This window comes from Drepanopeziza brunnea (assembly GCF_022702325.1).
Source record: "Drepanopeziza brunnea f. sp. 'multigermtubi' strain 214-2 chromosome Unknown ctg12, whole genome shotgun sequence".
NCBI classification, from domain to species: domain Eukaryota; kingdom Fungi; phylum Ascomycota; class Leotiomycetes; order Helotiales; family Drepanopezizaceae; genus Drepanopeziza; species Drepanopeziza brunnea.
The window spans coordinates 795,598-821,937 of NW_027094075.1; the positions used below are offsets into that span (position 1 = coordinate 795,598).

Here is a 26,340-nt window from a genome sequence, read left to right on the forward strand (position 1 = left end):
GTCCTTCCAGAATTGAGAAGGCTGGGATGGATAACAAGCTTCCACGCGCCCTGAGATGCAGCCCTCCTGCCACAGCACGTCGACTGGGTTGCGCCTTCCCACGATACGATGCATCATTTTCGGTCCGTAGCAGAGTACCGTCCCAGTACCGGTCGAGGTACCGACCCGTCGACCCTGGTGTCACGTGTGACGTGGTTTGGCGGTCGTGTCTGCAACCGTAGCCTACCGTCCGTACGTCCGGGCTGGCAAATCCGTAATCGTAATACCGGTACTACGTATGTAAGTAGTATGTTATCAGTGCGCAGGTTAAATAAATTAGATAATTTGTTTCGACCTTGACATGTTAATACCGTATGAACGCGAAGCGAGGGTGAGACTTGAGACTCGACTGCCGGCCGTGGAAGCGAGAAGTTTATTGAGAGACAACAGAAACAGAGACAAAGTGCGGAGGAAGCTCCCCCTTCCCAACATAGAACACAGCACGGGCAAGGCCACTTGGTGGAGATAGTAGTATACTGCTACCTACGACCGGTCCTAAGTAGGTACTCTGACCGTGGAGCCTCCCCGCTTATCAAAAATAGGCAGATGACGTGGGTTTATTATAATTATAAAAATTAGGAGCAAGGGACTGTGCCGGCTCTTCAATATCACGAAGCTTGAACCTGCGGTTTGCTCCAGGTCTCGTTACTAATTCGATCAGCTCAAGGCCGCTTCTTCGACCGGACGGAATACCGGTTACCACTATTCGTGGTATGACTGGACTTGCTTTCGGTATGGGTCGATTAATACCGTAAGTGTTTCCGGATCTGTAGACTAATGACAGGATTGACAGGTAGAAGGAGTGGCGACCAACGGTTACTCCGTTCTTGGGATAGGATAGGCTAGGGCAGATGATGACTGAGGCGGCTTGAAATAGGGTCGAGCACTGCTTCTGTCTCGGCATCAATGCAGCGGGAAGTACATGATCGGTAATAATAGAAATAATAGAAATAATAGGAATAATAGGAACACCGTAGCAATACGGAGTGGTTGTAGGTACAGTAATGAAAATGAAGATCAGGGTCCTGACAGCATCAGCGTCGGCCACTCTCCTGCATCTGGCCGCCCTCGCATCCTCATCTTGACCTCTGCCCTCTGCCCTCTGCCCTCTTGGGCTCTCGAGTCCTCACTGACTAGACCAGTCAGTCACGAACAGCCCCCTCCCCGGTCCAATGCCTCCGTAGTCCAGCCTAGTCCCAGCCTAGTCCCCCGTCTAGTCCCCCGTCTAGTCCGACTAGCCCGCCTACGTACTGTACTTGTACACTTACGGATAGCCCTGACTACCGTACGTACGTACTTGGTATTATACCTTTTTATCCTTACCCTTATCCTTACTCCGTGCAGTAACCCTTACCCCTGGCCCCTGCCCCCCCGGCCCCCCTGCCCCTCAGATTCGAATCCGCCTTCCCCCTTTGAGCCTTAGCGCTGGCCCTCCGAATCCTTTCTGCCCGCTACCGCCCACCGCCCTCCGCCCTCAAGACCTAATAACCCCCATCCCTTCTCTCCTGCTTCCATCTCTCTTCTTTCACCACACCCGCACTATACCGCCTTTCTCTTCCTCTCTTCTTGTTGTCGTTGCCACCACCGTCGTCGCTGTCAGTCGTCCACGCTACATCCATCTTTGTGCTGTCCCTGTATCCGAGTGATATCTATCTTTTGGCCTACTTTACGTCAGTAGATCGAGAGTTGAACTTCGAGACTGGACTTCGTTCGACTTGTTTGCCCACCCGCCCGATCCAGCATCGCCACCTCCCTAATTGTTCGATTCCTCCTCCACCCACCCCCCCCAACCACCCACTCCGCCTGCTCCCAGTCAACACCGTTTCGATCGAGATTAGCTCCAGACTCTCTCGATTCTTTCTAGCCGTATGTTATCATGTCACCTCATCTTCTGGCCCTTTAACCCAACTGACTCTTGGCCCAGATCACCAACTTTCGCAATCCTCCACTAGTCTCTTTGTTGACAGCAGAGCAATCCTCCTCCCCCTTCCGCCCTTCCACCCTTCTCTGGATTTAGCATTCACGTCGAATTCCTCTTTGTCACCCTGTCCATTTTCTTTACGGTTCATCACCGCCCCCACAATACGCACTCCGCGACACGTTCACTTTTGCCGCCTTTCTGCACTCATCTTGGATCATCAAAAGAAAAGTTACTCATAAACTTCTTTCGGGACCCTCCACTGCCGCCTGCTCCAAAGGCTTGCCTCCTATTCTGCACCCACCAGCACTACGACTTGCACTGCGTAATCCTTTTGTCCAACCACAAACGCAATTTCCGATTGGCTCAATCGACTCTATAATTCCTCTTAATACCTTCAACTCTACTCTACGTGGAGTTTTCATCACCCGAGCGACTGCGATTCCTCGACCACACGCGCTGCTCCACGTTCCTTTGGATCAACACCACACCACCTGTACAGCATCCAACCATGAGTGTAGACGCAGGCGGTCTTGCTCAGATGTCTTACAACAGCTTCCCATCCAGCAATGCCCTGGGCATGCCTGGCTCTGGCTTTGCTTCCCGACGGGCTAATGGTAACAACATCAAACGTCTCTCTTTCGAGCCCTCGAAGCCTTCTGACTCCCAAGACAATGGTGCTCCTACTCCTCGCACATCGCGATCCCACCTCCTTGCGGGCTTGAGAACGGCCCCCAAGTCGGCCACTTCGAGCACGTTTCCGTCGACTGCCCCTCCTACCCAGCTGCAGCACAACACGGGGATTGCAGGGGGCATCTTCGCGGAAAAGGAGTCTTACGCCGTCCCCAACACAGGCAACAGCTTGGGTCAGCGGAACGGCTTCGGCCAGATGAAGCAAACGAATGAACAGATGTACCCTGTCCCAGAGCAGATCCTTGCACCGCCAGAGATTCTGGTCGATGCCCATGAACAGGAGCAGATGGACCCAAATTTGTACGCTCAACTGGTCGCCACGAACATGTACCTTGCCGAGCAGCAGCAGCGTCTGCAGCAACAGCTTGCCAGCGTCCAAGCCGCCGCTCAGCAATTCCAGGGCTTGAACATGGGAATGCAGCAACAGCAGTTTGCTACCCCTCCAATCACCCCGCAGAACATGTATCAGCAGCAGGTGAAGAATAACATGCAGCCCATCATTACTCCTGTGATGGGGCAGCCTGGAGTCTACTCGCACTACAACCCAATGACTGGGGTTCAAAGCTACTTCATGGACCAGACCCAGCAGTACATGGATCAACAGGCCGTGCAGCCACAGGCCAGCTTCACCCCACCGGAGCAGCACGCCACACCGCGATTCCAAGTTTCGCCCCCTCCCCGGTCTGATGTACCCAAGTTCAGCAGAAGCATCAGCCCTCCCAAGAAAACGTCGTCCCCTCCTCAGGATCACGCACCATTGCCACCACCATCGGCAGGCGCTTTCCGCCGTGGCCACCGCAAGTCAAACTCCATAACCTTGAGTCTTGAAGGTGAAGCTCCTCTTGACGGACCTCGATCGGCATTGGGTCCAAAGACAGCAGGCTTTCCCTCTACTCCAGCATTTGGGCCAGGCCAAGCTCGTGCCGGTGAGCACCCAGTCCGCCAACCACGCGGTCCACCATCGTTGGAGGACTTGATGGCCAAGCCGACGGCGAAATTTGAGGGTAGCAAGAACTTTGCTACACGCACTCGCCGAAGCGCCGTCCACAACCTTGTCCGTGCTGGTATCAACCGCAGATCTCCCGGAAGTGCGGGCTCCGCAAGTATTTCCCCTGTTTCGGAATCATTCTCCGTTTCAGACAATGACTCGGACAGCGGTCGCAGTAGAAATGGAAGTGGAAGTCTTACCGGTCGACCAGCCCTTGGAAGCCCTCGCACCTCGATCCACGGCGCCATTGGCTCTGAGCGTCCTTTGTCTCGCTCCAAAGATCACTCAATGGAACGAAAGTCGGTTGCATCGTTGAACAGCAGCTCCACCCCCGCAAGCAGTGGAGATGAGGGGTCTGGCGGTAGCTTCGCGGCCGCTTTCAAGAACGGAGTCAAGAAGTCTGACGCTCTAGTCTCGGGTCGAAAGTCTCCAATGTTCGTTCTCGCTTCCGCGGCTGAGAAGCGCAAGAGCTGCCTCTCGTCAGGGCTCTAAATTTCGTCATTACGGGGTAGATCCCTGATCAATCGACGTCCGATCATTCATTGTCCTTGTCAATTTGATATTGCATTCGACTTGTGCATATTGCTGTGCTCTACTTTTACGATCAATGACGACAAAGTTATTGGTCATTAATTCGACGTTGATATACACACCAGACATCCAGCTTTCCTTCTCCTCTCTTCTATTTTTGGGGGATATCCAAGGCTAGAGGGTGTGCTTTGGGGTATGATGTTCCGGCAGTCCTTTGGATTGTATTCATTGCCTGTCGGGGTTGCTTTGGCTTGGGGTGCATGTTTTATTTCCGGCGTACTGCTCGTCCTCTTCGAAGGTGGCTGACCGGAGACGCTCTTTTGATAGGATGGAAATTGTCAAGATTTGAAACCAATAGCCTGTCTCCTTTGCTGGGTATGAGAGAATGAGGGTCTGGGGATTACATTACTTGGAGCTGCCATGCCTCTCATCGCATAGGCTCGAGCTCGATAGATAGAATAAGACATAGCGTAGCAACCCAGACTAACTTCATGATATGAATAATGCTCTCTCTGCAAGACTAAACTCTTTGATTGTGCCAAAAGCCGTGCGCCATAGATGTGGAGGAAAAGCGGAGAGGTGCCCGAACGCTTTGGGCCCACCTGCTTGGTCGGTCTGTTCCAATGTAATCAATCTAAACTGCCATATGTTCCGAAGAAATAGCATTCAATTGCCTGTACCCTGTCGAATTGCACAACTTCAGACTTGCGTAATGGACGCGCTGTAATAACAGTATGATAACAGTATGGTGAAGTTCAAGAGGGCGAGTGGCTCAAGTAGTTTCAATAGGTAGATGGAGAAAAAAAAAAAGACAGAGAGAGAGGATTCTCATCGTTCTCTATCTACAATTATCGCGACGGGAGTGGAGTGCTTCAACACGCTGCCCATCTCCTTCGACCATCGCTCAAAGGGTAGCAGGTAGTAGAATCAGACTGGTTTCTCTACGTAGCAGGAAAACCACCTTCTCACTACCTAGTATACGGTACGAACGAAGACCGTGGGGGAAGTTGGAAGGAAGCAAATCCTTCTTCCCATGTCTAGCTACCTTAGGTAGCGCAACAGTCGACCGGGTCATTGTACATCTCTCACACACAGACTACTTTGCGCGTTTCAACAGCGAGCTTTCCGCATACTCTTTTCACGCCGGCATCGTGGAGAAGGAAAGTCTTCATTGCGGCCGGCCTGGTGATGGATGCTTGAGAGCACATGATCCGGCCTCGGGGATTTTTTGAGCACGGAGAATGTTCGACCGTCGATGAGTGGAGCGGGACGGGACGGGGGAGTGGGGGTTGGGGTTGGTTGGGGGAGCGGGGCGGAAGGTTTGCGTGCCAAGAATCTCAGATCACCCCGTGTCAGGCTCTCGGCCTCTTCCCCTTCGGGATCTCAATGCAAGATATGCTTCTGTGAATCTCTGCCATGCGCACAGTCATGCCTTCCAGAACCGCAGCGGCTGGCTATCCAGACCGAGAGGAACTGTGCGAACGAACCAATATATGCGATTCAGCGACGACTACGTCAAGCAGCATGAAGGCAGTGAACACTTAGCAATCAATAACACCCGCACCCGTCGTCTGCTGGTACGGCGAGCGCTACATACCACCGCGAGATTCTTCATCCCGCAACGGGACATGCTTCCCGATCTCGAAGCACTAGATCGTCAAGCCCGGACGGACGACACACCTGAGCGAGGCAGCAGCGATGGGATTCGTGGCTCGGAACACATCGACCCCCGTTCCAAAAGTATATTGTTCATTCCTGCGCCAGGGCCGAGCGTGCATCGTAATTGAGCGTATTCAAGGGGAGACTTTGGCACATGCCTGGGGCCGTCTGGTCAAGGAAGAATCTCTGCAGAAAGGTCCTCCTGCAGCTGAAGCAGATGGTCCAGGAACTGAGGGCTCTAAAACCACCGCCTGGCGCGGGAGTAGAGAGGTGTGTCGGAGGTTCAATGATTGACTGCCGCCTACCGCATGGGACTCCGCGCTTTGGGCCTTTCAAGACAATTCAGGACTTGCACCGATGGCTCAGAGATGGCTATGAGGGACCGAAAAGACGTGATGACCTCACAGAAGAAGAGACGGTGGGTGGTAAGCCGTTCACAGAACCGGGGTTCAGTACCGTTGGAATCGATGGTTGCAAAACAGGAGGGCCCGTGGCCACCTCCAGTATCCACACATGGTGATCTGAATCTTTTTAACATTATATACCGGTAGTCCGCGGGGATCAGACTGTTAGCATTGTCGATTGGGAGTTCTCTGGCTGGTATCCGACCTACTGGGAATACACATTTGCGTGGCTGGGAACTATCATGAGATGCGAATGTCGCGATACTCTTCAGTCATTATTGAAGCCATAGCCAGAAGAATTGGTGATGGAGCAAACGCGCGCGACGTGGTGGAGAGAGTGGTGATTATTTGATTGGGCTTCGTCGGAATGCATGTCTGATTCAAGGAGCGGCCTCCCTCCCTTCCAGTAAATCATACCAAGGTCTTGGTCCCTGCAGGACCTCTGAAGTCTGGTATCTCGGTATCGCCCTGCTGTAGTCTTTCCGGCCACATACTCCCTCGTGAACGCTTCAATCCCCCCCCAGGCCAACATCGAAGTAGGTACCGACACACCTTCCACTGCTCTCAATGTCTCCCAGTGCATGCTCCATCTAAGTTCGGCATCTTCATTCAGGGTCCAAATTGTTGACCGGGACATTGTACAGGAGGTTGAACAGGCGCTGGTCGTCCTCGAATTTGGCGATGAGGACTCGTGCGAGTACCGGTAGCGTATTCGTGTTGCGAACATCACCAACCTCCCATCTACCACCCTCTCCTCCTACCTGTGGGGAGTTCCTCACATGATACCGCGTTCCGGGGACGTGTTCTCCTATCTCCGCCTTGGGTCCTCTCAAGAATGCCCAGTAATACCTGATACCTGACACATGAGCAGAATTCCAATACTCAGGAAGGGCAGACCAACATATTTCCTCTCCTCGTTTCTGACAACTCCACTGGCATACAGCGCAACTTATCGACGGTTCTTGTTGCAAGGCATCTTCCGCCTTTGCGACGACGAAGGGAAGGGAGTCTGCACGTGATCCACAATGCCAAGCGAAGGTCTTTCATACTGTAGTACTAGATAGAATTAGCTCTAGCACTGTAGATTAGATTACGAGCTAGTCTGGCCACGTGATGTAGTCTATATCCACACCCCCCGCGCTACTCTCGGCTACACGGAACAACCACAACGCACCACCTGCTAGACGCGCACTTAAGTTTCTCCGAGGTCAAGGTCCGAGCTTCCGCAGTCATGGCAGAAGACAATTCAACCCGTTCCACGCGTACCCGTGCGCGTTCAAGAAGCATCTCCAGCGACCAGTCACCACTCCTCTGCCCAGTGACGCCTGAGGAAGAGCAGCTCGCCGCCTTGGTTAAGAAAATCCTCAAGGATCAAGAGAAGGAGAAAAAGATCGCCGCCGCCGGCTCTTCCAAATCTCAATCTCAACCTCAATCTCCTTCTCCATCTCCATCTCCAACCCAATTGCCCTTCCGTCCCCCCAGACATTTCGTCGATACCCTCCAACCTACCAGCCCCGACAAGCCCCGTTCCCGTTCGCCCAGTATGAACTACCAGAACTACCTCGATTCTCCCGGCGGCTCTGGATCGAACTCTCGTCAAGCTCCGCCGTCCCCGTCCCAAGGTCTGCCCCACGCCAACGGTATGAACGGAGGCATGGCCATGGGAGGCGGCATGGTTGGCTACCCGACCCCCGCTGGACACCAATCCGACCTGAACTACGTTATGTCCATGGTTGAGGAGCTTTCTTCGGTCCTCCGTACGAACCAACAACTCACTGCCGGAGTCGTTGAGAAGATGGGCAAGGTCCGCGAGAAGGCCGCCAATCTCAATCTCAACAACGATGAGCTTATCGCTGTTGTTGCTTCCGAGCTGAACGGTACGTCTCATTTCTCCTCTATCATTACAAAATACACCTTCTAACGCAATCTACAGAGGATTCCAAGAATCTTGAGAAGGAGAACTCCGAGTTGCGCAAGGCTCTGGAGAAGTGCCAGCACGACAAGAACGAGAATTGGAAGCTTGCGGTTCACGGAGCCAATATTCTCGCCGATATTACGGAGAAGATGCACAGCTTTAAGGCTCAGCATGAGATGGACACACTGGCTTGGCACAAGAACTACCGGAAGCAGTTGGCTGATGAGCGCGAGGAGAACCTGAACCTTCGCAACCAAATCAACGACATGAAGGCTGCCGCCTGCCGTGCAAACGGTCATCTCCGAGACATGCGCCGCTTCGTCACCGACCACCCCGAGCTTCATGAACTCCGTGTTCAGAACGTTCAGTTCCGCCAGGAGCGCCGTTTCTGGAAACGTAAGGCCATGCCACTGATCCCCGATGACGACTCGGAGTGGTCCGACGATGACGACCTGATCGACCCGGAGGAGAAGAAGCGCCAACAAGCTCTGCTCGCCGAGAAGGACCGCAAGGACAAGGAGGCTGAGGATGGCGAGGGTGCTAGTGCTTAAACCTCCCCTCGACCAGTTCTTCCGGATCTCTTTCTGCATCGCTCGGAGTTGGAGGAAGATACCCAGGGTGAAAGGGGCGTTTTATTTGTTGCTTTTTCTCGGATGATGGTTCATCATTCACAGTTACACATGCATGAATGCTAAGGGGTACTGCCAGCGTCGGGCGCTGAGCAACATATAGCAGAAAATGAAGTTCTCTTCTCATAATCGCATTTTCATAATGACGCAAGTTGTCTACTGTGGTCGATTCAATCCTTCTGATATTCATCTGCCGTCTCATCTCCCGGCTGCGCCAACTTTCCATGGTCGTTCATGCCCTCACGCTTACAAAACACCCACCCCCTTCTCCACCAAACTCTTGAACATCTTCTGCCTCTCCTTTTCGAAGCCCTCGTACCAAAACATTGCCATCTCGACCGGCACCTCCTCCTTCCCCTCACATAGTCCCGTCCAACACTCCTCGGTGAATTTCTCCAACGGCATCCCGATCTTCCCACCCTCCTTGATATCAGGCTGGTGCTTCGCGTCATGCAACTCTGTCTGCACGGCTGGCGGCATGACTTCGACGACGGTCAGATTCTCGGCGGTGTGGCGGAGCTGCTCGCGCAGGCAGAGCACGGCGTGGTGCAGCGCGGCCTTGGTGGCGCAGTAGTTGGGGCAGCGCGTGATGGGGACCAAGGCGAGGCCGGAGGTGGTGAAGACGATAGAGGTCCTCGTCTGGCGGGAGAGGGAGGTGAGGTGCGGGAGGAAGGCGGTCGTGAGGTGGATCGGGGCCAGGTAGTTGGTTGTGAGCTCGGCGCTGACGGCGGAGAGGTCGATGGACGATGGCGCGGTGAAGTCCAGTCGGCGCTGGATGCCCGAGTTGACGATTACGGAGGAGAGAGTTGGGTGGGCTTTTGTTACGCTGTATTTTGGATGAGCTGTTAGTGAGTGCGCCTCGTCTCTTTTGGTCTGACTCTCTCTCTTCTCTCTCTCTCCCTCTCTCTCTCTCTCTCTGTGTGTGTGTCTTCCACTCTGTTCCAATATTCTCCCTCTGGTGAGCTAGTCCGGGGTAAGGACTACTACTGCTATTAACTCACTTCTCCACGAAACCAGGAATCCCTTCCAGATCCGTGATATCGAATTTGATGATCGACACTTTGTCCCTACCATGCTTCTCTTGGAAGGAAGCTAGTTTCTCCTCCCGGCGCCCAACGGCGATTACGTGCGATCCGTTGGTAACCAACTTCTCAGCAAGCGCGAGTCCGATCCCGGACGTTGCGCCGAGAACGAGGACGGTGGCGTAGGGGTATTCGAGGGCTGTTGCTGCTGGTGCTGCTGCCATGGTTCGTAGTCGTTATGGTGGGGGCTTGTGGCTTGAGAAAGAAGTGAGGTGTGTTTTTACGATGCTGGACTTTTCTTCTCTTCTTTTTTTCCCAGGGGGGGGGTTCTGTTTTTTTCTTGACCTTCTTCTTAATCTTCTTCTTCTCCTCTTCGTTGTTGTTGTTATTGTTGTTGTTGTTGATATTGGAAGTTGCAGTAGACAGAAGAGGGGTAGAAGTTGATATAAGAGCTCGCTATCGCTCGCTTAGCCCCCCCGCGTTCAATCCCAGCTAGGAAATGTCATGATCTCATTCGCTATCCACCCCTTTCTTGGCGATTACCCAAGTACAAGTTCAGGTACGGTATGTACAATACAACTACGACTTACAACTCCTCGCAAAGGCTGGGGGCTTCGAATCATCAGTTTGGCAAATGCATTATGGCAGTCTTGCTTTCTCGTTACATGTGTAAGAAGAGATGTCCAAAGAGAGACATCTACCGTCTCTTCGTGGAACATGGTTCAAGGAGAAAGGCAGCTCTCCGAACCAAGGAGCTGAGTATGGAGGGTGTTCTCGATGGATCATCAAGTTTCAACACCAACAAGGTAAGTAAGCTATCGCACATGAGGTACGAACAACCCAAGTTCCGAAGATTTGAAGTGCAGATATCTTGTAGCCCTGAAATCAAGTCACATCTCTCACTCACACTACAGTGTCGACCTACCACCAGTTCTATACTTCGTACAGTCACACAACAGACTTTACGTCCTCCTAAGTGTTCGGATCTCAAAAGCTAGAAATACTCTCACAGGGAAAGCACTTGGGAAAGGGTGGTGTTTGTCATATTTACGCTGGATTTGTGAATGCCCTTGAAATGCAACACAACTTCCAACTGAAAACAGTTCACTCTGCTTGCAAAGTTATGCCGCTGTTCTCTGCAACGTCTGACATCGATCCCTCTCTTTTACGCCTTGCAGCCTGGATAAGGTGCTGGCTTCCCATCCACCGTGGTCTTGCACTCTCAGCTGAACCCGCTCGTCGCCAGCTGGATTTCGATCGATCTGAGTTTTTTTCGTTATCGTGTCTGTTCCTGCTTTCAATTGATACTTCTATCTCTGGGCTACAACTGAACCCGTGAGTCTTCATCTATTGAATCCGGAGAATATCCCTCCTGATGATTTCCATGTCAGCGCTTTCCAAGTGACGAACGATGCTGTCTTTCTGCGGTCGAGGACCAGGAGCTGAGATTGAGCCCTTTCTGCCATCCAGATAGGTCAAGTATGATGTCCAAATTGACTTCGATACCTCTGTCACGACTGTTCATGAGTGTCTGTATAGCGCGCTCTGGTTGCGAGACTCAGGCCCAGGCCCAACGTTACCAGATAATCAGGACGTTGCATAGGGCTCACCCGCCCCCATTCCCCACTTTGATAATTGATAACCTGAAGCTGCTGGAGAGTTGAGAAATTTCCTTCATCCCTTCACCTCCTGCAAATGTGCCTCCAAAATGCCCATTTCAGGACATCTTTGGCAGGCTCACCCTCCACCATAGCATCCGCCACTCGGCTCACTCTGGAATTGAAAATGAAGTTATACTCGAGGACTAGTCTCGTACATATTCTTCTTGATCCTCCGGGTACACATGCATAGTACCTCGACCTAGCTGGGCAATTTCTCGTTTTCTCGAGCTCGGTATCCGAAACGAGGTGATCGTAGGTGGACGGGGAAGAGACGACGGCGGAGAGAGCTCCGCGGTCAATATACTCAACGAGAGAGATGGTTCGTAGGGCGCAATGTAATTGGAAGAAAAAAGAGAGAGGTAGGAAGACAACAGGACTTGCTCCAGTGGGTGGTTCAAGAGCCCGACCTGTGTCTGGATAGTTACTCAGGGGGCCCAGTGTAATCGATCTCTGGAGATAGGTAGACCCTGGTGCGGCGGTTACCTCCTCACCATTCTGGCAACCGTAAAACGAAAAGTGATTCTGCTAGGTGCCCCCCCAAGTTGCAAAGTTTCTAGAGAGTTGACCGGTGACGCGACCCCGTGACAGAAATCCGGCCAGAAGGGTTGGGGCACGCAGTCACGTCAGTTGGCGGGAGAAAAATTTTGTGACCTTGATATATCACGTTAGAGAGTAAGTCTTTCATCCAGCGGCGCAGTGGCATACTTGGTTGTCATCTGTCAGGTCAAACTGGTGTGGTGGATCAACAACTTGTAACGATTTGGGGCCGAGTTGGTTAAGAATCACCGACCAACACACGACAACTACGACGGAATTCGATACGACAAAAGATGTAGGCACTCGAAATCGGGCTGAACTTTTTGATGTTTTTTTTAGGAGGTGTTTTTGTATTTTGGAGTTTTTACTTCTGGTGGTCGGGAAGCATTTTTGGTACTCATGTATGTTAGCTTGCTCGGGGTTATTCGTTTTTTTGGTCGACTTTGCCGCTAGGCGAGAAGATGATGAGCCATGGCTGCAGAGACAGTATCGTGTATGGCCCTAGGGGTATGACACGAGTACGTAGGTATATTGTTGAGGTTTATTGCCTAACGCCCTAGCTACATTCCTGGATCCGGAGTTAGGAACCAATTGTTGCCAGCGATGACAGAGGACGATTGAGACCAACAGGGTGATCCTCATACAGCAGCGGGAATACCTGGAATATTTTCATGCAGCTCTACTTCCATCCGACACTCCATTGCTTCCGGCCCGGACTGAATCGAGTGATTTCGATATTGTATATCGATCCAAGCCAATCAGCTAGGCACCTTTTTGGGGGTCTGAAGGCTGAACGGGTTGCAGTAAACGCCCAATTCCGCAAATGGGCTGCACGATGAAGCGAGTGTAAGATCTTGTCCATTCAGAAATTCAGATTTTAGTCCTGTTCCCAATGAGACAGTGACTGGATCATCTGCAGATCCTGAGCCATATATCCCCAAGCATCGGCATATGCATTGAATCAAGCTGATTAGCCAAAGCACAGTGCCCGGCTACGGCCATATAGAATGGTGATAAAGAGGAGACGCAGACAGAGGAAGCTCTGTTGTTCCGTTCCAAGCAAATCTGACCAACGAGCCGGGGCTTTGGGTTTGGTCAGCATACCTATGATTGAAGCGACAAAGCGTCTACTGACAAGATGGGGCTCTCATCCCCTTCCGTAGTTCTTACGAGTATCCCATCGCCGGCGACTTTCCAACTGCCCCCGGCTCGCTCCACATATCCTACAGCCAACAACCATGCATCACGGTCCGCAGCATCTCCAGATTCAAATATCTGAAGGTGCTGGTAATTCGACTGCGGTGAGTCGCTGAACAGCTCTCGCATCAGATGTGCGTAACAAGAATTCCTCTCCATCCATAGGTCTTCTTCTTCAGTATTTGCCATCTTTCGGGCATCCTGCAGAATGTCGTTCTTAGGTACGAGTTGAACGAACAATCTATCAACCCTTGGCAAAAACTTTACGAGGACAGAGAAGTGGCGGAGCGTCGGAAACATACCAACGTAGGACATATCTCTGATAGTAGGGCTTATGTAGGCCTTGTGGTTCTCTGTCTCTGCTCCTACCAAGTCTGGCAAGATCTTTGACTGTTAGTGCTCGAGTCAGATGATTTGGGAACAACCTTACCGATGGGGGGGTCCTAAGCCAATTATGATTATACTCATTCGTTTGATATGCTTTGATGAAAGAGCCTTCGTTGAGCAACAGTGTATCCCAATTTCGAACATCAAACAGTGCGGACGAATCGGCACGAGCGACGCGATCTCCTGGATAGGGTTCGATCGGAGGCAATCCGCTTGCAATTCCTGAGGGTTCGCTTTGAGCGATTGAGGGAGCTGCTTTCGACTCTCTCCCGAGGCAAATATATTGGCATTGGCTATCAAACCGCCAGGCACCCTTAAGATGAACATGACAAGAAGTGAGAGCGCCTAGAGCCCTTGGAGGGGCAGCGATGATGAGTCTGACCGGATCGACGACTTGAAACAAGAGAGACCAGAAAGAATAGAACTCATTGATCCGCGACTGGCCGCTCGGAACATTCGTGACTCTCTCGTCGTGGACTAGAAGAGCGAGAGATCTGACACTATTCTGCAAAGAGGAGGAAATGATGAAGTCCAGGAATGGTTGGATCTGTTCGCTCAATATGGAACGTTGAGTAGTCGGCCGATCGGGGACGTGGACAGAAAATCGGGAAGCCTTGTAGAGCACCGGTAGGCTCGCCGCTCTGAATCTCCTGAAAACAAGAGAGACAGCCTTCAGAGGGGCGTTGTCGGATCGAGTCAGCCCGAAATGCGGCTCATGGTGTAACGCGGCAGTGGATGGTGGTGGTTCGTCCAGACATTCGCAGATTTGTGACAGCAGCTCGTTGGGCAGGTCTCGGATCGAGATGGGGACGGTAGCGGAGGAGGGAGAAGAAGAGGAGGAGGAGGAGGAGGACGTGTAGTCGTCTTCCGGCGTTTTTATGTGCATTGATATAATTGGTTGAATGCTTTCTTGCTTGCTTGAGGGTAGGCTCAAATTGAAGATTGAAGATTGGAGATTAAAGAATGAAGATTGAGGATTGAAGATTGAGGATTGAAGATTGAGGATTGAAGATTGAGGATTGAAGATTGAAGATTGCAGATTGCAGATTGCAGATTGCAGAGTGAAGAGTGAAGGTTGAAGTGTGGTCTCTGGTCTGGAAGAACGGTCCTTGGAGAAATAAGGTAAGTAAAGGTAGGTAGGTAACCTTGGACCCTTAGCGTCTAGCCCAAGCACTTACGGTTTAGTATAAGTGGAGAAGACCAAACAGAACAAGAAGCAAGCCAGGGAGGGGCCAGGGAGGGGCCAGGGTTACCTATGTGGGGTTGTGGGGTCTGTAGATCCGATGAATCACATGGTAGAGCGAGTTCTGAGGTAGATCACGAGGAAGTGTTCGAGAGTACGGAGTCGCTGATTGACTTCATTATCCATCCAGTTCAAGAGCCTGGGGCGAGGTTGTAATAAGAGAAAGTATATATGTATGTATATGTATATGTATATGTATATGTATATGTATATATCTATATCTATATCCATATATTACATCCATATATCTATATCCATATATCTATATCTATATATCCATATATCCCTCTCTCTCTCTCTTGGGAAGTATTCTCCGGATGAGATACCTCCGACCTGACCTACCGAGGTACCTGTTTTCTACAAAAGGAAATTATTTTTCTACGCTTGTCTGCCTACCTGCTGCCCCCACGATCAGCTTTGGCAGGTCATGGTTATATACCGTAGTACTCCGTGTCCTTCATAACCTTTATTACCTTGATTGCTTTTCATGCAATAATGCCATGATTCATCCACCATCCATCCATCCATCCATCCATCCACGTATTCATCTACCCCCCTTCGGAGCAAGTACGCATCTGCCAACAAATTCTGACTCCCATCCAAGTGGGAGATGCGCTCGACGGCTCGAACAGATCACGGATTTTGGACTTGAGATATGTTCCAACTCTCTGTGCCAGACATAGCAAGCAGCCTTTACTGAGACTGAGAGCGGGCTTAAGCCTGGCGAGACTGTCATCTGCTCTGGCGAAGTCAAGCATGTTGGAAGGAAGCACTTATTACGTCAACATTCAGTCGAACTACCCGAAGAGCCTTTTTTGCTGGCAGAGAAAAACGGCGAAACCAAGCTTACTCTCGCTTTTGAGCCATTTTCAAGAGACAAAGCAGCTAGCTCATCTGAGCCCAGGATTTCACCCGGACAAGAGCCTTGAATGTGTTGGTTAAGCCGTCGCGGTCATCCTCCATGAGCACCGTAGCGAGCAGCTCCTCCCACAGCCGCTCAACCAGAGGTGGCCCGGCTGCAGCCGTGCGAAGCGCAGCAAAACAGTGTTGGAAGCATGTTTGTTACTGGCGCATGGATCATGGGTACCGACGAGTTGGACTGCCACAGTACCAGTCTTTGAAATGAGTGAACATGACATGTAAATTTTGCTGCACATACCGTCAACTGCTGCAAATTGGGCTTCAAGTGCCAGCACTATAGCATCGCCAGGACTATAGTAGAGTCGAAGCTTAAGAAAGTGAGGATGCGGTGTGGATTCATAACCACCACCCTCATTGGTGATCAATCAAAGCCGACCCCCGAAAGAGGAATCTGATGTTGTGAGGACTGATCAAGTATGTAGAGAAGCGCTAGACTTGGACCTGCAAGAGACCAGAATGGTATATCAGACCCGCGTCGTCGGGATGCATCGTGTGAATAACGTGACTCATATCCAGTCGCGGATAATTGCAGTATCTTCGACAAGGTCACGAGGTATAGCTAGCTTTCCAAGCCTCAAACTAGCCACCGCATAACGAGGATCATGTAAACAAATAAACAATACCCTGAGCTATGAAGTTGACGACCTTGAAAAGCGCGAAAAGCGCTCCTCTCCTCTTAGCCAGTTGGGCAAGGGCAAAAGCAAATGCAAGAAGAGCCCACTTGGCATGATCGGAGCCCGTGTCTCAAAGAGACGGGATGGGTGCTTCCCGGCCCTTCCCCGATAGACTGACTGACTGACTTGATAGGTAGTTAGTTGCCTTGACAGCCAGAATGAAGCCCGAGCGAGCTCTTGCTGACCATGACCGGACCACCAGGATGGAGAAATGATCTACCATCTGTATTGTGTGACGTGCAATATATACCGGGAGTCACATAAAAGGACTTGGTGGGCACGACGCCAAATTCAAGGCCCAAGGTACACAGCAGAAGTAGGTACGGTACTCCTGCATCCTGCATCGGATGAACGAACTCTGCTGATGATTAGAGGACAGATGTCGGATGTAGATGTGGAATCGTAGTTGTGGATGTTGATGTTGACGTAAATGTTGTTGATGTTGATGTTGATATAGATATAGATATCGTCATAGAATCCAAGGAAAACGTAGCTTCAAGACATGCATGTCGTCAACAGAAACTTCGAGATAACATTACTCGAGCAGTTGACTGACTGGCGTGATGTGATGCAACTGTAGGTAGGTACCTATTGTGTACAGCTTGCAGTTGAAGTTTGCACGAACGCCCGAAGGTGGGTACAGCGGGTGCGGGATCAAAACAAACCTACGTCCCGACGCGACCGAGGTCTACGTACCTATGCGATCTATCTATGCTAGGAAATCAAAAGAAGAACATGGCAAGAAAGATGCGACTATTTATGTGTACGTGTAGAGAAAACATTACATGTGTTTATTGGGGCTTGGACGAGGGGAATGATATCTCTTCAATTCGGAAGTCCATCGGGAGGGTAAAGCAAGGTTGGAGTACCGGTATCAAATACAATAGCGGGCTGGCTCGTTGCCCCCCCAACGAGACCAACAGAAATCCCCCTCCCCCCCCGATCTTCGTAAGCTCCCTCGGCCATATCAACACTATCACATCCACCACGATCCCTTTTCTCGACCTGAGATCCAGTTGTATTATTGGTTTGCTTGCTTCCTCCTCGACCACATTGTGCCCTGATCGCTTTCGAATGCTCTCCTGGCGCCACGGATGCATAACAAACCTTCGTTATTAAGTCGCATTCCTCGCCCCGTCGGTTCCAGTATTGCTCGACTCTGCTCCGCCATTTACTTCCCCATTGGGCAAACAGTGACCTCGACCTCGACCTCGACCCCAACCTCAACCTTCACGCTGGGAAAGTATACTGCGCGATTCATAGAGTATCACCGGTAACGCTTCGGCGGTTTGTGAAAGGCAATGGAGACTCCCTCACCAAAGCAGGTACGCGCGCCCCGTAGATCTGTGTTGATAAACAAAAGACATTGGCATCATCTTGAATCCAACTGACGGCGATTAGGTCAACCCGCTGCGCATATCCAAAGGCAGCCCATCACCGATAAAGAAGCCCACCCCTTCATTACCGCGAGCGCTCTCAGAGCTTGCGCCGACTGAACGGAGGAGAAACTCGCCCAGTTATAACCAGGCCACAAAGGTATGGCGTCCCGGCCCTTCATGCCTCGGAGAATTTTTTTCTCTTTCTCAAAAAAAAGCTAATACCGACGACAGAAGATGGTTCTCAATGGGGACTCGTCTCCATTCCAATCGTCGCCCTTCAATGCTTCCGAGGCCAATTCATCGCCACGTCTCTTCTGGCAAGGCCGCGACCCTGCTACGCCAAATCGACTCAATACCGAGAATTTCTTTGCGGGCAGAGAGGGTTCCCCCTCACCTACTCGCCGTACGTCTATCGAGCGTCTGCAGCGCGCATCGCGCGTCAAGAATAGCAACATGTTCGCGCGTGAACAGAAGCAGGAATACGATCCGACCTCACTACCCGTAGTCGAACGCCCCTTGGCTAAGCAAATACAAGGAAATGCGTATGGAGGGGCTGGCTTAGACGGTCTTCGATCGGCAGACCGTGGACGTCAATTTGGGCTCAACAGAACCGATAGCAAGAGCAGCATCTCCCTGTTCAGTCCGTTTCACAGCCCAACCAAGATCCCTCTTGCCAGCAACGGAAATGGACTGCGCTCGCCGAGCAAGGACCAGATCTCACCTACCAAGTCGGCGCTGTCGTCTCGCCCCTTCAATGGTAAGACAAGCTTCGACGCGGAGAATGGGACCTGGCAAGATGACGAGGAGGGCGAGGAGAGACAACTTTCACCGGGCCGAACTCTCCACAGACACGCGAAGAGCGTCACATTCGATGCTGCCCCTCCACAAATCAATGAGTACGAGATGACGACCCCAGACATGTCCTCTATAAATTCCGGATCGCGGGAAAACAGCTACGATTCGGGCGAGGAGGAAGATGAAGATAGCTACAATCGTGGTGACTCCATGGAGCAGGATGACAGTTTCGATGCTTCCCTTGAGGATACTGACAAGACACCCGTCGTTGGGCCAGAAGATTGGAGACATATTAGCCCCGGTGAGCACAGCGCCAGTATCGTGTCAGGACGCTTCGAAGATCCATTCGGTGAGCCAGAAGGTAGCCCGATGCCTGATGTCCGCCCATCTCCAGCCGCCGGCAGAACCGCAGCAACTCGTAACGACTCCCTCAATTCGAATGGTGAGCATCGTCCTCTCCCACCTCTGCCTGGCATGGGTCATCACAAGCGCAGCGGCTCCAGCTCCTCCTCCACCGGTGTCTCTGCTGTAGCGGACCGTGTCTCGAGCTCTCAACGTACTCTCCCATCTCCACCTGCAGCTGCATCTTTCAGCAAGTCCGACATTCAAAGCTTGAGTGGTGGCAAGATGACTCTGGAGGAGAGACTTCGTCTGATGATGATTCAGGATGAGGAGAAGCCAAAGACGGAAGCAGAGAAGCAGCGTGAGCGTCGAATGAGACGTGGAGGTCCTCGAAGCGATCGCAGCAGCCAGACCCCCGACCGTGACCTCATCCAAATTCATGAGGATGAAGACACCCTCGATGATCTTCCTGGCCTTGGTTCATATGAACTTCCGGAACGAATCTCGCGAGAGTCAATTCTGCGAAAGGTCAACGGCCAAGATCATTTCTCGCGAGAATCGGACTACAACTTCTCATCCCCGATGCCGAGTTCAAGTCCAGAACGCCTCCTGGCTCTCGACCCAGACACTCCCTTGCCATCAACAGAAGACTACTCTTTGATGGAGAACGACGACAGCGTGGTTATCAAGAGGGAGCCCGAGGACGAAGATGTTGATGTGTACTCTATTGCGGACATGTACCAACGCACCGACTCTCAAGCCAACGCCTACGACGGTGAAGAGGAAGTTCTGGCGGAAGAGGATGCCGAGAGCCAATACTCTCAACCCACACCTTCCAACCAGAGCCCCCATGCCCAATCAAACAGCGGCCCAGAAGACGACGGCCCTCCAACTCCTCGTGCTCACAGCTCAACCCCACCTATTGCTTTGGCTGATCCAGTAAAGCACGATAACAGCGATTCACTTCCAGAGCCCACCGGATTCTTGAGCCAGGGTGACTTTAGTCTGAGCCTCCGGTCATACATGACCCCTTCGCCACCTCCAGGGAACCAGCCGAACCCAGAACCAGAGGACCAGCCAGAGTCAATACTAGAGGCTGTGAAGGCGGAGGATGCCCCAAAGATGGCGGAAGCTTCAAAATTCCTCTCGCGCCCAGAAACGCCCGAAGAGAGCCCGATGCCCATTTCGAGACCTGAGTACGATGGATCTGGATGGGGCCCTGAAGAAGACGAAGAAAATGATGTAGGAACACCCGATTCTGTCATTCGTCATCCCATGCCGGCTTCCCCGCCTCGCGACTCCCCAAGTATTCCTGAGGCTGTTGCTACTATCAAGTCGTCCGGTTCCAAACTTAAGACGCGCCCATCCAACACTCCTGCGGATCTCCAAGCGATGAGAGAGCTGCGACGCAACGTTAGCGGGACTCACACCATTCCTCCAATTCCTGACCGACATCGCAACCGTGCTTCTCTGAGCTTAGAACGCGAATTGGGCCCAACTGAGATTGAAGCTGGCGTCGAAAGACATCCGAGTTTCCTCAAGAAGTCTCTGACACTGGACATTGGCTACGATGGTGGTCTGAGTCTTGACCAGGATTTCGACCGGGTCATGGAAGCCCAAAAGGTTGCGTCTGACCTATCTTATTCTAAATTGCATTTCTCATTGCATCAAGGACAAGCGTCCAACGCTGGTATCAAGTCGTCTTTTGAAACATATGCTAATATCACTCCTCGTAAACAGCGTGGGTACTTGATGAGACAGAACACCAAAATTGTCGTTGCTTCAAGCAATGATCAGATATCCGATGATTTCCATGGAACGCGCTCTGCAGGCAACTCTCCCATCAAGACTGACCGCCCGCAATCGTGGACTGTTGAGCCTTGGAATGGCCATACGCGTAAGAACAGCGTCCGTGATCGGTCAAATGCTCGTAAGAAGACAGCAAATGCACCCTTGCCACCCATGCCAGGCCAGGACAGCAATGCTAGTGGCTGGGGTCTGACTTCAGAAGGAGCTACGGCGGATCCGGCTCCCGAGGAAGGTAGTGAACGAGGCAGATTATTTGTCAAGGTGATAGGAGTGAAAGATCTTGATTTGCCCTTGCCCAAGAGTATGCAGCCCTATTAGTTCAAACTCAACATCACTAACCTGGAACAGATGAGCAGACCTGGTTCAGTCTCACCCTTGATAACGGCGTACACTGTGTCACTACAGCCTGGCTGGAACTCGGAAGAAATGCCCCAATTGGACAAGAATTTGAGCTTGTTGTGCCCAACGAGCTTGAGTTTCAACTGACTCTCAATGCCAAACTGGTGAAGCCTCCCCCGAAGCGAGTTGTAGAGTCGCCCACCAAGTCACACAAATTTCAAAGGCCGTCCACGTTTAGCCGCGTCTTTGCGTCACCAAAGAAGCGTAAGGAACTCGAGATGAAGCAGAAGGAAGAGGAACAGCGAGTCGCGCAACAAAATCAACGTGATGCCCAGGCCAAAAGAATATCTGTCATTCCAACCGCGTGGGATCTTCTCTCGCCCTTAGCTGCAGAAGACGGAAGCTTTGGACGCTCTTACGTCTGTCTCAAAGATCACGAGTCACGATGCTACGGTCGCCCTTATGTTGTCGATATTGCATGCTTCAACGAGTGGGCTACTGAAGAGGCTACTCACACATCGAGCGTGATGAGTAAGCGTGGGAGCACCAGTGTCCAAAGACGAGCTCCATACAAGGTCGCAAAGCTTGAGTTGCAGCTGTTGTTTGTTCCCAAGCCCAAGGGTGCTACGGACGACGACATGCCTAAGAGCATGAACTCCTGCATTCGCGAGATGAAGGAGGCTGAGACAGCACTTTCTCGCAACCATGAAGGTACTCTCAGTCAACAGGGTGGCGATTGTCCCGTAAGTGTTACCAGAGCATGTTTTTTTTTTTTTTTTTTTTTTTTTTTTTTTTTTTTTTCCTTTTCTCCCCCCCCTAATTTTTCCCCATCTTTCCCCCTCACTGACTCCAAAACAGTACTGGCGGCGACGATACTTCAAGCTTGCTGGAAGCAAGCTCACCGCCTACCATGAGTCCACACGCCAACCCCGTGCAACCATTAATCTCGCCAATGCTAGTAAGCTGATCGACGATCGACGTTCGCTGACGCAGAAGGATACCACTGGCAAAGGTGGAAAGCGTCGCAAGTCTGGCTTCGCCGAGGAGGAGGAAGGCTACATGTTTGTCGAAGAGGGTTTCCGCATCCGATTTAACAACGGGGAGGTGATCGATTTTTACGCCGACACAGCAGCCGATAAAGAAGGCTGGATGCAAGTCCTCGACGCTTGTATCGGCAAGGAGCACAGTGCCAAGGGCGGCTGGTGCGAAATGGTGCTGAAGCGCGAGGAGAGCATACGGAAAAGGATCGAGCAAGGAAGCACCCGGAAGACGTCCCGAAACCATCAACGAACCAAAAGCACTGTCTTTTAGCCGAATACAGAGCCAAACTAACGAACGGACTGATGATGAACGATATCAGCACGGTTATACGATCCACGATGTTGTCATTGCAATTTTCACTTCAAACTTTCGCTGTTCGTTGCTCTCCAACTACACCGATTCTGACTTGGCGGTCGTACTTACTCGTCATTCGGCCCTGGCGGCATCTATTCGTGCATATCCCTTCTTTGGGTACCCTTGGTCTTCTTTGTTTGAATAGGGTGGGTAGATAGTTGGAGTAGACGTGACTGATAGGTATCGGAAGGAAAAGAAGTGGCGAGCTGTGCGCCCATCTCATAGGGATGGTTTGGTAGGGGCGTAATTCTTGCAGGTTGATTATTTGGGCGTTGCTGGACGGTTGGGAGTGTTCTGCATGTATAAAGTGTGACGAGAACGATGAATAAGCATAAATACTCACGTTCCTCATTTCCAATTATGTATAACCTTGTTCAAGGTTCCGAGATCTCGTGATGATTTGAGATGTGCTGCTTCCCATCTTGTTTTGGTCTTCGCATGCCGTGTGTTGGGGCCTAGAAAGTCCATTTGGCCAATGCGGAGAGCTGTATAAGAATCCGAGCGTTCGATTTGTGTCGCCTCTAGCATCCCCTATTTACACGATGCATCTAAGTTCCCTTCCCATAGCACTTGGTTCCTCAATTCTCTCTCGGGTAGGCAATGTCGAGGAGCATGCTCTCTGTCCCAGTCAATAAAATGCGCATTTCTACCCTTCCCATTATCTTCTCCACGTCGATCCTGCTCCTCCTTCTAACCCCAGCCGCAGCCAACACACTCTGATCGACAGGCACCAGAGTCGAGACCACACCTTTTCCATTTCTCTCTGATATCTCTGGCCCACCGCTCCCGGCAAGCTGGCCCACTCTCACAACCACCACTGGCCCCTCCTGCACCGCCCCCCACGCCGGGCACGAGACCGGCGTATCTACGTGTACGTGTACGAGTGCCGGAGCTGAAGCGGGAGCTGTGGCGGGGACAATATGTAGTGGAAGAGGATATGCAGCGAAATGGAGTTTCTTGGAGCTTTGCTTGGGCTTACGTATATCGGGGCTAGGCAGGCTGAGGGGGTAAACAAGCTAAGCGAGGATGGATAAGGCTCACTTCGAAAGGTTTGAATGGTTGTGCTTCTGAAGGCTGGAGGGAAGTAATTTTTCCGAGGAAAACCTCGAGTTTGCGTACTTTCTAGCTTCTGCCATGGCTCACGGGAGTCATTTGCAGTGTTCGTAATGCACAGTGCAACAATCACTGGAATAGCTATATATAGCAAGAGCAGAATGGAAAGTGGTCGAAGATGTAGTATCTATACACTCATTCCCATATCTGTTTGGTCTGATAGCGGGTGAGACTTCTACGCAATCTACGACAATGCAATGTATGGCAAGTCAGGAAGAGAAAGCAAGAGAGAGCTCAGCTCAGCTCAACCCAACTTATTCTTCAGCTGGTACTTTGAGTGTGAAACGGAGAAGAAAAGGATAGTTACATTGGAAGTCCAACGTGAACTAGACCTATTTACATATTGAGCCCAGGCCGCCCCATCATCACGTGGGACCACTCCGTCTTAAATAAAGCACAAGCATCGGAATCCTTCATAATCCTGGCTGACACATTGAAGTTGGCGTCATTTTAAAAGATCCGCTTCACCTCGGCTCAATTCAGACAGGTACGGTCACGTGGGCAGGAGAGGGGACCGTGGGACGGAAGTACCTACGGACCTCGGTACCGGTAGATCATGTTGTCGTTTGTTACTGTATAGGTAGGTAGGTAGGTAATACGTTGTACAACACCATGGATGTACCTAATAGAATGTAAACAAGAGAATACAAGACCTGACAACCTTGTATATAGCCACACTTCTTCGCGCCTACGGAGCTCCCCGCCACATTGTCAATCCAACCCACTTTACCCGGTAGTGCCTTACCTCGGGCCATCAGATTGATTATAATAATAACCGGTACCAAGATGATGAATCCCATATACTATTTAACCACGCAACCACGCAACCACGCGACCACAACAACACAACAACATAACAACACAACCATACCACCACACACACAACAATACAAAAACAAAACCCAACCCATCCCGGTACAACACAACACAACGCAACACCATACCATACACCGCCGGCTCTTCTCGTCCCTCGCCTTCTTCCCTGCCACTTCGAATTCCTTGCCGCCCTGGTGCCTTGTGGTGGTGTGGGGTGGGACCCAAAGACAAATCCTCCGTACAACTCCTCGTTACCGATCTCTCTCCCTCACTTCACCTCGAGATCGAGTCAAGACCGCTCTGCCTCGAGACATTACCTCTCCTCCGCAGAGTCTGGCAGACACTTGATCTACAGAGTGCGTAGACCTTCAAAGCCCGAGGAAGACTATGCGCCTCTGGAGAAAATCAGTCAAGAATCAACGGCCCTGGCCCAGAACAAAGCCCGCAACTTACCGCACTCATCCTCGAGACTGCTTCCACCATTCCCAGCTCACATTCACCTTTTGGAAGATACCTCACGCTGCTGCGCCATGTCCTCACGGCGCTCGATAAAGGGTGCGGGTACCTTCAGTCCTCCAGAAACCACACCATCTATCCACGATTCCGCCGATTCCTTCTCCTACTCCTTGCCGCCCAGACCAAATCCCTCCGCAGACACCGGGCTCACCATCGAGACCAACAGCGACGCCGGGTCAGTGCCGCCCTCGCCAAACAGCATGGACGTGTTTACCATCAGCCCAATCGTAGCCCTGAAGCTTCTCTGCGCAGGAATCGAAGTGCTCGTCAAGTTCACTGGAGATATCCCGCCTACGCCGCCCCCAGCGTTCACCACACCACCAAACATGCGCGGCATGCAAGCAGAGAAGGAAATCATTGCCCGGAGCAACTCCTACAAGAACCTTGCCGACCTGCACCAGCGTCCAAGAACACCGTCAAGCTCGAGTGCTAGCTCGGAAGGCATAGACGGTGAAGACTTTCGAAAGACTCCTCTGAGCAGCCCTGCGGTTGCGCCGACAGAGCCATACATTATCATTGGTGATAATGCCGAACCTCTCAATATCCAGCACGGAGCTATCACTCGGAAATTCTACTCGAAGCAGCCACCGCCGATATCCCTGGAAGACTACCTGATGCGCATACACAAGTTCTGTCCCATGTCTGTGGCTGTGTATCTCGCAACCAGCTACTACATCCACAAACTCGCTGTCGACGAGAGAGCCATCCCTGTCACGCGTCGCAACTGCCACCGTTTACTGTTGGCAGGTCTCCGGGTGGCTATGAAGGCTCTGGAAGATCTCAGCTACCCTCACGCGCGATTTTCCAAGGTTGGAGGAGTAAGCGAAAGTGAGCTGGCGAGACTGGAGATTAGCTTCTGCTTCCTTACCAACTTCGAGTTCAAGACTAGCAAGGAAACGTTGCTGGATCACGCTATTGGCTTAAAGGAGATTTCATCACTGCAAGGTGCCATGAACTTCGTCCCGAAGATGCCGTTAAAGTCCCGGAAGAAGTCGAGCGTGGGTGTTCAGGAGACGGTGCGGGAAGTCACGGCAGATGCATAGATTCCAAGTCTGTCTAGAGCGAGGCACTCACGCGCTCACGAATTTTGCATTTCGGGTACTAGAAGATAGTGGCCTATATCGCCATGGCATTTGGAGAGGCATGTATGTATCGTTTTCGCAGTCAAGATGCGGCATTTGTTCTCTTTGGGACTTGGCATCACTGATGAGCAAGGGCGTGGGGGACGGGAGTCATATGGCGCATAAGCTCCTCACCGGCGTTGGATATCTGCTGCGATAGGATTCTGTTCTTTTTGCTGAGCGCGTTCGCCATACCCTGGGAGGAGTTGGGCGTTTTGACGGCAGGTCAGACGAGACATTTTGGCCTGCGAGCGTGGAATTTACGGAGCATGCTTAGAAACGCGATGATAATCAGAT

General features: G+C 51.6%; 7 protein-coding genes across 8 annotated transcripts; 4 read left to right on the forward strand and 3 right to left on the reverse strand.

Moving 5' to 3' along the window:
- Positions 1–2,468: 2,468 nt before the first annotated feature.
- On the forward strand, positions 2,469–4,130 carry L3040_007033 (uncharacterized protein; the record flags this gene model as incomplete). Of its 2 annotated transcripts, none has more annotated exons than XM_007296932.1 (1): positions 2,469–4,130. In XM_007296932.1, the coding sequence occupies one exon, from the start codon at positions 2,469–2,471 to the stop codon at positions 4,128–4,130; it is 1,662 nt and encodes a 553-aa protein (XP_007296994.1). The 2 variants fall into 2 exon arrangements, with proteins under 2 accessions (XP_007296994.1, XP_066010942.1); XM_066156131.1 differs by having other exon boundaries at positions 3,627–4,130.
- Positions 4,131–6,837: 2,707 nt separating this feature from the next.
- On the reverse strand, positions 6,838–7,171 carry L3040_007034 (uncharacterized protein; the record flags this gene model as incomplete). The annotated part of the gene is made up of 2 exons (XM_007296934.1): positions 6,838–7,081; positions 7,134–7,171. The coding sequence occupies 2 exons, from the start codon at positions 7,169–7,171 to the stop codon at positions 6,838–6,840; spliced, it is 282 nt and encodes a 93-aa protein (XP_007296996.1).
- Positions 7,172–7,463: 292 nt separating this feature from the next.
- On the forward strand, positions 7,464–8,698 carry L3040_007035 (uncharacterized protein; the record flags this gene model as incomplete). Its single annotated transcript, XM_007296935.1, has 2 exons — positions 7,464–8,109; positions 8,166–8,698. The coding sequence occupies 2 exons, from the start codon at positions 7,464–7,466 to the stop codon at positions 8,696–8,698; spliced, it is 1,179 nt and encodes a 392-aa protein (XP_007296997.1).
- Positions 8,699–9,022: 324 nt separating this feature from the next.
- L3040_007036 (uncharacterized protein) lies at positions 9,023–10,022 on the reverse strand (the record flags this gene model as incomplete). Its single annotated transcript, XM_007296936.1, has 2 exons — positions 9,023–9,602; positions 9,778–10,022. The coding sequence occupies 2 exons, from the start codon at positions 10,020–10,022 to the stop codon at positions 9,023–9,025; spliced, it is 825 nt and encodes a 274-aa protein (XP_007296998.1).
- A 2,966-nt stretch (positions 10,023–12,988) lies between these two features.
- Positions 12,989–14,466, reverse strand: L3040_007037 (uncharacterized protein; the record flags this gene model as incomplete). Its single annotated transcript, XM_066156132.1, has 3 exons — positions 12,989–13,079; positions 13,132–13,577; positions 13,624–14,466. 3 exons carry the CDS (start codon positions 14,464–14,466, stop codon positions 12,989–12,991), a joined length of 1,380 nt encoding a protein of 459 aa, XP_066010943.1.
- Positions 14,467–17,719: 3,253 nt separating this feature from the next.
- Positions 17,720–22,393, forward strand: L3040_007038 (uncharacterized protein; the record flags this gene model as incomplete). The annotated part of the gene is made up of 5 exons (XM_007296938.1): positions 17,720–17,743; positions 17,820–17,954; positions 18,029–21,044; positions 21,092–21,825; positions 21,941–22,393. 5 exons carry the CDS (start codon positions 17,720–17,722, stop codon positions 22,391–22,393), a joined length of 4,362 nt encoding a protein of 1,453 aa, XP_007297000.1.
- A 2,543-nt stretch (positions 22,394–24,936) lies between these two features.
- On the forward strand, positions 24,937–25,965 carry L3040_007039 (uncharacterized protein; the record flags this gene model as incomplete). Its single annotated transcript, XM_066156133.1, has 1 exon — positions 24,937–25,965. One exon carries the CDS (start codon positions 24,937–24,939, stop codon positions 25,963–25,965), a length of 1,029 nt encoding a protein of 342 aa, XP_066010944.1.
- Between the last annotated feature and the right edge of the window lie 375 nt (positions 25,966–26,340).